Source organism: Strongylocentrotus purpuratus, unplaced genomic scaffold, assembly GCF_000002235.5.
Source record: "Strongylocentrotus purpuratus isolate Spur 01 unplaced genomic scaffold, Spur_5.0 spur5_scaffold_11, whole genome shotgun sequence".
NCBI lineage: Eukaryota > Metazoa > Echinodermata > Echinoidea > Camarodonta > Strongylocentrotidae > Strongylocentrotus > Strongylocentrotus purpuratus.
In genome coordinates, this window is record NW_022145596.1 from 14,146,012 (window position 1) to 14,157,571 (window position 11,560).

The following is an 11,560-nucleotide window of genomic DNA, read 5'->3' on the forward strand; positions in this document are numbered from 1 at the left end:
GGAAAGGTGGGAAAGCAGCGATAGACAGAGAGAGAGAGAGAGAGAGAGAGAGAGAGGGAGAGAGAAAGAGAGAGAGAGAGAAAAAGAATAAAAAGACAAAAACTCAAAACATAAACAAACAGTCCTCTTAGACGACTAAAAGTGAGCGACAGCGCGACAAAATAACAATATCATCACTAATTTTATCCAATAAATCAAACGGCCATTTGAGTAGTATATATTCAATCTCATAATAATAATAAAATTAACATTTTACCTTATCATTTCTGTGTCCACTCCTCATGATTGAAATGTACAGTACAGTACAGTCTTCTCAATATTCCAATCCTCTAAAATGCTTTATACATGTACATGTAGTTGGATATTCAAGGGTAAGCGTTGTATTATCTACTCCCAATAATTTATTTGACAAGACATCTCCTTTTCAATCGTCATTGTTTATGACAAATCAATGATGCGGTTCTTCTTTTGTTTAGAATGTAACTGCAGTGATCCATGTAAACATTAGGACAATTAGCTACAATATAAAAGAATCATCTTCTGTATAGGTTTTTTCAAGGTGAAACAGAGTTTTGCTTCGAACAACACCTTCTGTTCGTTATGACATCAGAGCAGCGTTTCAAGAAATAATCATAAGTTCACCGACATATCATTTTGAAACGCGTGTTGTTGGTCAACTTTTTCTTATGACGGTTTTGTGAAACGATGCCCCGGGCCCAGTCTTACAAAGAGTTGATATTGATCGCAACTTATTTGCGATTGATATCAATCGCAACTCATGTACATAATAGATAGGTGACTGCAAACTTGCGATTGGTCGGAGGACTTGCGATTGATTAGGATCAATCGCAACTCGTTTGTAAGACGGGGCCCTGGTTCCCATTAATTTCGATGTCATAACTCTAATTTTCAACTTTATGGGAGAAACACATTTTTGTGTTTTATTCTATCATCACATTATTCAATAAAGGTACACTTTAACATTTCTTTTATCATCATAAAACCTTTGGTAGGATAAGTCCTAATTCTGTTTCCATGAAATATGAATTTACGGATAACAACTAAATTATTCATACCCTTACCCAGAGTTTTGTAATTTTTTCAGTATGATTGTGCAAAATTGATTTGTCAGGATTTCTTTTTCTTGGCAATGTGATATTATAATAATATTGATTTAAAATAATAATAGTGGCTACATATAGCGCACAGGTCCACCTTTCGGTGCTCATGATGCTCAGAGAAAAGTACATGTAACAGACATAAGAAAGAAAAAACGAAAAACAAAATTCGAAATTCTCCTAACCATAGTAAATTAGAATATTGCAATATTTACAACGAAAGAAGCTTATATCTAAACGTATTCAATAAAGGACCTAATTCAACTAGTCCACCTTTCTTACGAACTAATTAAAAAAAAACATCAAATTTACAAGGGGTATGAATAATTTAGTTGTTATCTGTATATGGCTTACCTTAAAAACCACTATAGCAATAGCTGTTATGACCATAGCAGGATGTGAAAGTAAATCAACAAAGGAAACTGCAGTAACTCTCTTTCACTCTCTCCCCTCCTCTCTCTCTCTCTCTCTCTCTCCCTCCCTACACTTACGTGTATGTATAATTTTCAATAGTAATTTATAAAATCAATCACATTCAAATAATCATATACTTGATGTGCTAGTGTGTGTGTATACAACTTGTAATGAAAATTGGTATATCACTTGTTATGAAAACAATATGTCAATTAACTTGTATTAAAGGGCATCTCTGTTATGTTAAGGGGCACTATGAACATGACGGACAAAGAAAGAGGACAAGATATACAGTTCCTCATTCTACCCTCAACAATTGCTGTGGTAGACAAAGGAATATCCCTTCACTGCTATTATGTAAAAATGTGTAGAACAGGTGAATATGCATGTGACACCTGTTCTACACATTTTTACATAATAGCAGTGAAGGGATGTTCCTTTGTCTACCACAGCAATTGTTGAGGGTAGAATGAGGAACTGTATATTTTGTCCTCTTTCTTTGTCCGTCATGTTCATAGTGGGGGTGAAACAAGAAAGAGTAGCTACAATAATGAAATACCCAAACAATGTACAGAAATACATCAATGTCACATAAAATGTAATATTTATTGTAAATATATTAAATAAAAAATAAAAAATCATGATCCCCATATACATTTATGTGAACTACAACATATTTACTATCCCGTGCTAACAGGCTAAGTACCGTATTGAATACATCTATATACAACAACACACAATTTTACATCAGACACTTTAAGAGATACACAATGAGGAATTTACAACTTCATGTACTATTCAAATTCACATAAGGCATTGAGAATATGGAAATCAATGTAAGAAATTATTTTACACATACATGTAATATACTTGGCAAGTAGCCTCTTAGTATTTGACTTTTATATAAATAGTTTATCATTTTTCATGATTTAACTGAAAAAAATTACTCTATATTAGTGCATCCACACAAAAAACATTAATATTAATCTAACTTGGATGCTGGTGTGAAGAAATAAGATTCTTAGGGGGGAAATATGAAATTTATATTATCAATATAAAGAAAACAATCAGTGGATAGTGAGGCAATGACATCACAGACTCATGAGTGAGTTGCCAATTTGTCTTGAGATTTTCAAAGTTTTTCATGTCATCAAAAATTCATAACTTTCTTATTGGCTATCAGATTTTGCTCAAACTTTTTTGGTTGATTGGTTTGTCTGATTTTTCTGCTTCTATTGAAAGTAAGTTATTTTTGGAGTGGACTTGCCCTTTAACCAACTTTCTTGACCAACCCCATCCTTATCAAACTGCCCCCTTACTTTGTTGCTTCTGTCTATAATATTGAAGAACAAAAAAATACAAATAAATAACCTATACAATGCATTGCAATGACTTTCATGATCTTAATGATGAAGGAGATTGGGACAAAAATGAACTTGCTTTTCAATTAGTATTTTTGATAGTTTGAACTAATTAAAGTCTACAGTAATACATCTTAAAAAGGGATTGTAGGCAAAATACTTGAAATATTTGAATAACCTCCATGGTTTAAAAAAAATGTTTAAATATTTGTACATGTTTTTGATTTTTCTCCCAATTTCTCTGAAACAAAATTAGAAACCAATATTTCATATGATAATAGCATACATGGGTTTAAAAAGAGAAACATTACAAAATAGAAACTACAAACTTATATATTCCTTCAAAAGGTTATTTCAGATATATTGCAACTTTTTATGACATGCGACAGTTATAAATCTTACATAATTATATAATTTAGTAACCAACAAAAAAAGAAAACTCTAAATTTGCCACTTCTCTACTAAACACTAATTGATCACAAAAGAAAATTCTTCACACACAATTCATAGGCTCTCCACCTTCAACCAACATTCCAAAACAAAATCACCTTTTTCAAATACATAATCGTCATTTATAGTTATACGGTATTTAACCACAACAAGTACAATGTTAAATTTTGCTAGTACTGAATCACGAATCAATAAAACTTGTGGACACAATTTTTGTCCAACGTTTAGAATTTATGCAGATTATTCCTGTTTTGTATCATTTTCATTTGTCAGCGTTCTACGACATTCATTACAAGCTCACTACAGTTATCTTTTAATTTCTCACTACATAAGCTTCTTCACAATGATGCCTGATATATCTCAGGGTTACATTCAAATAAAAATGAAAGTTAAACCAAAATAAAACCATATTCTATGGGTTATAGAGTTACTCCATAATCTCATTCAAATTCACAGAATTTGTTAAAATGTGTTTTCTGTGCTTCTCTACAAGTCTTTGACCAAACAGATAACTATTCTTTTTGAAATTATTGATTTAAAAGCCTTTTGGATCCTTTTAAAGCTATTGAAAGATAATGCAATCATCATTTGGCCTTGCCCGTTTCAGAATTCCATGTTCTGGCTTTCTCAAATCCGTTCCTAGCTGTGCGGTAGTCTGAGATGGCCTGCTGTATTTCATCCTCAGTATTCATCACAAAAGGGCCTGTCACAATACAGGAAAAAAATGTAACATTCACATTTGCATTACCATAAACAAAATAATAATAAGAAGAAATATTGAATTTATGAAGTGCCTTTTCACAAGATACAAAGAGCATAAAACTGAAATAAAAATAAACATTAGAATATTTGAACATTATTATAAAAAAAAATAATGCAACAATCAAAGATGTGTGAAAATCAAAAAAATTCATACAATTAAAACTTTAGAGCTATTAAACATTTGAACTTAGATTTTGATAGATAACTAGAAAACAATAAAGTTCATGTTGGTATGGTCATACAAAATCTGATTTAAACTGCTCAATAGGCATCAAATGAGAAATTGTACATTAGGAAACTTTTTTATATCATTTGAGCTTTTTAGGAAATGATCAACATCAATTTTTGGTTAATGCTTTTTTCCGGTAGGTGATTCTAACACAGAAACACAAGAGGCAATGTTTTTTTCCCCCCTACAATGTATTGAATTACAGTTGTTTTCTCCAAATCTTAAGATTTAGGCACAATTTTATGGATTTAAGTTTACCTTCGGATGATGTTTAAGTGACTGTTCATTATTTTTGAAATATTTCTTACCATACTGGACAACAGGCTCATTGATGGGGGTCCCAGAGATCAGCACAAAATGGCACGGTTCACTTCCCTGTAAAACATTATAACACAAATATTAACTAGATGGAACTTCGACTGCGCGCAGTCGAAAATGATGCCTCCGTCATAGAGCAATTTTACAAACCAAAACAGAAGAAATTTTTCAAATTCAAGTTCAATTGTAATCCATTAAGAGGTTCTCAGAATATCGTGATTACAAGCAATTTCTCATATACATATATGACCCTTTGATCTTTGACCTGATGACCCTAAAATCTACTCAGTTCATTGGCTCTGCAAGATGTCCTGAGTTAAATAGTAATCCATCTGTCAGTTCTAATGAGAATGCGTTCACAAGTTATTTTTGGATACATAATGAGCCCATGACCTTTGACCTCATGACCCATGAATCTACTCAGTTCATTGGCTCTGCAAGATACATACATGATCGAAATTTGGCAGGAATCCATCAATCTGTTCTAATGAGAATGCGATCACAAGCTATTTTTGCATACATAATGAGCCCTGTGACCTTTGACCTTTGACCTCGTGACCCCAAAATCTATTCAGTTCATCGGCTCTGCAAGATACATACATGACTAAAGTTTGGCAGGAATCCATCGATCGGTTCTTGAGATAATGCGATCACGAGCTCTTTTTGCATACCTAATGAGCCCTGTGACCTGTGACCTTTGACCTTGTGACCCCAAAATCTAATCAGTTCATCGGCTCTGCAAGATACATACAAGACCAAAGTTTGGCAGGAATCCATCAATCGGTTCTTCAGATAACGCGATCACGAGCTGTTTTTGCATACATAATGAGCCCTGTGACCTTTGACCTTTGACCTCGTGACCCCAAAATCTAATCAGTTCATCGGCTCTGCAAGTAACATACATGACCAAAGTTTGGCAGGAATCCATCAATCGGTTCTTCAGATAACGCGATCACGAGAACGGGACGTACGGACGGACGGACGTACGGACGTACGGACGTACGGACGTACGGACGGACGGACGGACAACCCGAAAACATAATGCCTCCGGCTACTTCGTAACGGAGGCATAAAAACACTCTGCATTTCATAGTGCTTAATACATTGATGATGTCTCTAAGCGCTTTACAGATCTATTATTATTACCCCGGTCATCGGATTCAGGCTTGCCCGGACACAATGTATGCACATTCCATCCACGCATCATTTTACAGACGCTCTCAATACTGAGCTTACTACATTAACGTTCGCATCCTACCGGGTACCCATTTAAAACCTGGGTGGAGAGTGGTAAATGTAGATTAACATCTTGCAAAAGAACGTTAGTGCTGGGCTGGGATTTGAACCCTGTACCTTGTGATCTACAGTCCGGCAACTTATCCACTAGACCAGAACTTATCTAAATGTAACATTATAATAGTTGAATCGAAATCAATCAAACACATTTGATTGAAAGACTTACAGTATTCTCCACCTCCAGGAAGTCTCCATCGGACAGAACGAGAGTGTTATGTGGCTCCCCTTCTTTCTTGTCTTCTCCAGTTCCTGTTAAACAACAGTTAAAATTCTCTTATTTGGGTACCTTTATCCAATGAAATAACACTCTATTAATATAGTGAGGGGTGGTAGATCTCAATCATCCATACAAACTGCACTAAAATACACAATATTGTTTACATAACTCTCCAGTAGTACCTATCCATACCTCTTTCCTGTTTTTTTCCCCTTTTATTTCTTTAATAGACCAAGACGTTTACAACTCAATTGTTCCAAAAAACAAATTATATATCCATTTATCCTGTACATCAACTATCAATCAAACAGGAAAAAGAGAAAAAATGAAATCCAACAATATTAGCTTTACTTAAAACACAAAAATCAGTCACTGGTGCAGTTCAGCGAATTTAGTGTGAGTTTAAGGGTTCCTTTGCCTAAAGAAGGGATTTTCTTGTATCAGAAATTTTACTGCAAAACAGGCTAACACTAGACTTTTCTTTTATTTGTTGGGTGTATTGCATTTTGTCTTTGCCTTCTCCACTTCTTCTCTTTCTTTGTTTCCCTTGCCCTTTGATTGGGGGGGGGGGCACATGCCCCCTTGCTCCCTGTATAGCTATGCCACTGCAAGCCATGCATCAAGAGTTTGAGATACCATATGATCAGATTATCAGACTTACCAAACTGAGCCTTTCCCGATAAGATGTATACAAAGGCTGTGTTTCCTTTAATGACGGGCTGTCTCAGCTTGGCTCCACTTTCAAATGTGAAATCAAGGTAGGCAGTGGGAGTCCTAGTTCGTACCTCGGCCTACAATTTGATAGCAATAAAAAGTGTGACTATGACTGCATACCTCGGCACTTTTCACAGCAAAAATTAGGAATACAGTTTATTTTGTATACAATTCACACATAATATTTTAGTAAAAGAGAGGAAGTCTAGGGTTCAAAACAGTAGCTTGAAGACCAAAAATTGGAATCATTCCTCCAAAATAGGAATGATTTGCAACTATGTGACTACATACAAGTCTAGGAGGAGGTGAACAAAAAATGAAAGAGGATCAATATGAGAACCTGTTATGAAAGTCTGTATTATAACAAAAAAAGACTCTGTTTTTGCTTTTAAGTCAAATATCACATAATATTGTCTGTTCAAAGCAAGAAGGGCATTAACTGCGTTAACATCCTTCTGTCTCCAAACAGATGCTATGATATAATGCTCTTGTGTCCCTCCAAAGAGCTTTGGAATTTATCACCCTGGCTTTTCTAGCTCCTGCATCCATTATCATTAGACAGTGCATATTCAAGGAGAAATCCTACACAGTTCCCATTCACCTTTTACATACCTTTTTTCCTAGCGCCTCCCCAGCAATGACTTTCACCGAGACACCATCCTTCTTTCCGAGAGGAATATTCTTTGCTTGGAGTTCTTGGTATTCTGGTTCCACCATCTTGAATTCTTTGGCCAGATTGACCCACAGCTGAAGACCATGGGACGTATCCTTCCCATTGGGCATCTCAGAGTGGACAATTCCTCGGCCAGCGGTCATCCACTATGGTGAAATAAAATAGTGCTTATAACCTATCTTGACTGCTGCCATAGCAACAAACTGCACAAATCTAACAAGTGAAAAACATGAAAGCAACAAATACTTTTTAAATGAAACTCATGCTCCTTCATTCTCTTTTTCATGTTTACATTTTCTCTAAATCATGACCTGAATTAGGTGAGAAAAAAATAGCACTCTGCAGAATAAATGAACCATACCTGAAGATCTCCGGGATACATGACTCCTTTGTGACCTGCGAAGTCCTCATGTGTTCCTGACCCTGATAACAAGTACGTCACCTGACGGCATTCAATCACAGAACAAAAAAGGAGAGATATTGAAGGATAAATTTTAACAAATCAAGCCTTTTTGTCTTCAACTCATCAGAGTAAAGGGCGTGATGAGATGTAATGATAAACATGCTATCTCTTTAATGCCTTAATTTCTTCCTTATAATCGATTAAGTGGGGTTTCTTTCATGAGGGATGCAAATAAAAGCAATAACAACAAACATAATAAAGATGAATCTAGCATAGTAAACTGAATAGTCTCTCTATACACTTGAAAGGAACTATAAACTGTACTTACTAGGCAACAAGGAGATTATTTATTTTAGTCTCATCCTGTTATGGTCTCCTGTTCCTAGATAGTTCCTATTTAGCGTTTAAGTAAGTTGTTGCACTGCTCTATTGCGCTGCTATGTTGCAGCATCAACAGTAAAACAAATTGTGATGTACATTTATACTGTGTGACACTACTTTTACAACTCACTGTTTCAAAGCCTCGATGTGGATGATCGGGAAAGCCAGCAGGAGCTGCAACTCGGAATTCATCAAGCAACAGGAAAGGGTCCAGGTTACGCAGCTGTAGGAAATGAGAGAAAAACTTCTAGTTTACACAATTGTTTTAAAAGGAGATGATTTTCAAATGCAACTCTTTGTAAGACGGGGCCCAGATGACAAACACAACCCTATATACTTGGTACTTGAAATGTTTTGACATTGTTTGACTGAGGAATGGGGGCGGGGGGGGGGGGGGGGGGAGGTAGATTTTTACAGAAGCAAAAATTCTCTTTAAAAGATGAAATGTGAGATTTTGTGTCTTTGACAATAAAATTAACTCACATGAATAATGCAATTGGTGTCAAACTCCTTATAAAATCACAGCTAAACCATGCTTTTTTTGCAAATTATCCATCAACCAACTCTGAAGAAAATAATGTTATATACCATTCATATAAACTGAAGCAGACATTATGTGAATACTGAATAGGATCTTGATAATCATGGTGAAGAATCCCTTTTGCATCACATTCTGAAAATGCCAAACAACTTAATATTTTCATGGTACTGGTAAGTATAGTCTTATGTTGTGTATCCGGACAGTTGATTTAAAACAGCAATTTGAAGAAGTTTACAAGCAATATTTCATAGATCTTCTAATATTATAAAGGGCAAATATTCATGATGGTTAGTGCTCTTTGATGAATATTTTCTGATAAATTTGAAGGCAAAAGAGAAGTGATTTTGTTTGTTGAGTGTCCATCCGGACATCCAACCTCCCCATCATACCTCTTGCCTGCCAATGCTACGTCTGACTCTGGCCCCTACGCCCTCTGACTGCTCAACACTTAAGACGGACTTGATCACATTCCTTGGTACCCCTTCATCAGCCATCTTGTTGGCAGTGATGTTTCCTGATGCAAAGTGGAATTGGGTAGTTGAAGTGGTGAGTGGGATGATTGAAGCCTTGTCCTTGTTTTCTGTACAGTACACTGCTGCAACGGATATTACCAGAAGACGTAGTAGAAAATATCGCATTGCAGGATCTCACACTGATGTGGGTTGCTGATTTGAAAAGGAAAATTATTTTTTTATTTGATTATTGCTTGAAGATGACAAAATGGTGTCCCTTTGGCTTTGGCTGAAAGAATTACCCTCTAACTTTAAAATGAATTTGGTGCTAAAACGTTGAAGTTGTGTTTCCTTGGGGGCTGAAGGAACCTTCCAACTTTGCAAAGGATTAATTGTCGAAAGGACGTTGTTGTTCTTTGAAATTGGCACCTTGACAAAGTGATGTCCTGTGTGCCAGCGCCAGCTGTTGAAACTGCACTGTGAAAGGAGAAGGAAATCGGTCTTTGCACTTTTTTGTCTTGTAAATTATGAATTCTAGGTTTGTATTTTTTAAAGAATTTATGGATTTATGGAATGAAAAATTGCCGAATAGATTTTATATGATTCTATTATCTATAATACAGTCGCTTATACGGCACGGAACAGCGCGGGTACCGCAACATAGCTAGGCCGCCAGACCCGGCGGGGCAGGTCATACCGGTCGACTGTACGCAGCACTGCTGGATCGAATCAATTAAGCTCAGTCTAACGTAAATTTCTCCTTAACTCTTCAAAAACTGACTTCAAGTCATTCACCATTACTCTAAACTATCGGCGAGCCCATACAAAGTATGATACAACATGCAGTTGAAATTCTATGAATGCAATAACTGTTAACATACCTTTGTCTTGTTGAATATCGCTGAGTCATTCCGAACATGATGCACCGATAGCAACAACAAACCCTGGAGCGGCCACGCCCACATGCCGCTCAGACATCCATGGGGGTGGGGGGGGGGGGGGACAAAAGAGGTTCGTAGTTGCAGACATATCCTCCTATAGCTCCTCTTAACGAAATAGATCCATTGCTTCATCAAGAACTTGGCAATAGCGATATCTTTACATAATTCATTGGAAAAAAGGCCGGGCTGCATATATGCAAGCTACAAATTTAGGTGTCCGTTTGCCTGACTAGTCCGCCTGCACGACGTTGTTCCCTCAGCTCTATTAGTTGATGCACTAGCGGATTTCATAGAGGCAGTCGTCTACTGCACAACCCGTTTTGCAGACTAAGTTGAAGGGGGTGGGGGTACATATAGGCCAACTTATCCCAACACATGCATACACTATACACCATAGTAAACGTCCATGAATCCGCCCTCCCCAAAATACTAATATATTGTACCTCATTTTAGAAAGAATATATAGAGCCATTAATTAGATTATATTAATGGCTCTGAATTGAGCAATCCGGCCATATTCTTTTTAACTATTGTTTGTTTATGTTTATGAATATATATTTTTTAAACGGAAAGTAAAACCAATCCATACCAGATACAAAAACGGAACCCTTTTTTATTCCTTCTCTGAGGTTCTCTGATGTACCGGCTATACATGTACAAATCAATCCTACATCTGAAAATTCTGTCAGGACTTAGTTGTAGGATACCCCCCCCCCCCCCCCATTATAGACCTACTTTTTTTTTCTTCATGAAAATCTAGTTTATTTACAACTTTATCACTATATGAAATAATAATTTGTTAATAAAAACAAGAATAAACGTAGAAATACATTGTGTTTGTATATAGCAAAGGTCTATGAAACAAGGATAAAAACTAAACTGAGTAATACTAACAAAAATTGGCTTCATATTCATACAATTGCCATCACTAGAAAGTCTATATAGACCCTAGGGCTAGGCCTATTAAAAAACACGATTGCAAAGGCTTTAAAACGGTTAACAATTGGCAATGTATGAAGAATTTTGTTATAAGTACTATTATTAATTAGGCCTATTTACATTATAATTATCATTAACAATTCATCATTATCATCATCATCATCATCATCATCATCATCATCATCATCATCATCATCATCATCATCATCATCATCGGCCTCTATCCCCCTCCTCCCCATTCCTCCGGCCGCGCACCGCGCTCTCACAACGTATCCCCCCAGCCCCCCCCCCCCCACCCACCCGTGATTGTTGTCGCTCAAACCAATCTCACGTAGAGGTAGAGTCTAGATC

The 11,560-nt window shown here is 36.2% G+C and overlaps 1 protein-coding gene across 3 annotated transcripts; it reads right to left on the reverse strand.

Moving 5' to 3' along the window:
- Positions 1 to 2,736: 2,736 nt before the first annotated feature.
- On the reverse strand, positions 2,737 to 10,251 carry LOC584062 (pirin). Of its 3 annotated transcripts, none has more exons than XM_011672579.2 (9): positions 10,211 to 10,251; positions 9,267 to 9,472; positions 8,467 to 8,559; positions 7,914 to 7,994; positions 7,492 to 7,698; positions 6,827 to 6,956; positions 6,115 to 6,197; positions 4,643 to 4,709; positions 2,737 to 4,046 (listed from the first exon to the last, which is right to left on the reverse strand). In XM_011672579.2, exons 2-9 carry the CDS (start codon positions 9,369 to 9,371, stop codon positions 3,928 to 3,930), a joined length of 885 nt encoding a protein of 294 aa, XP_011670881.2. In that variant the 5' UTR covers positions 9,372 to 9,472; positions 10,211 to 10,251; the 3' UTR covers positions 2,737 to 3,927. The 3 variants fall into 3 exon arrangements, with proteins under 3 accessions (XP_011670881.2, XP_789037.3, XP_011670882.2); XM_783944.4 differs by having other exon boundaries at positions 9,267 to 9,542; XM_011672580.2 differs by having other exon boundaries at positions 9,267 to 9,469; positions 10,211 to 10,233.
- Positions 10,252 to 11,560: the final 1,309 nt, after the last annotated feature.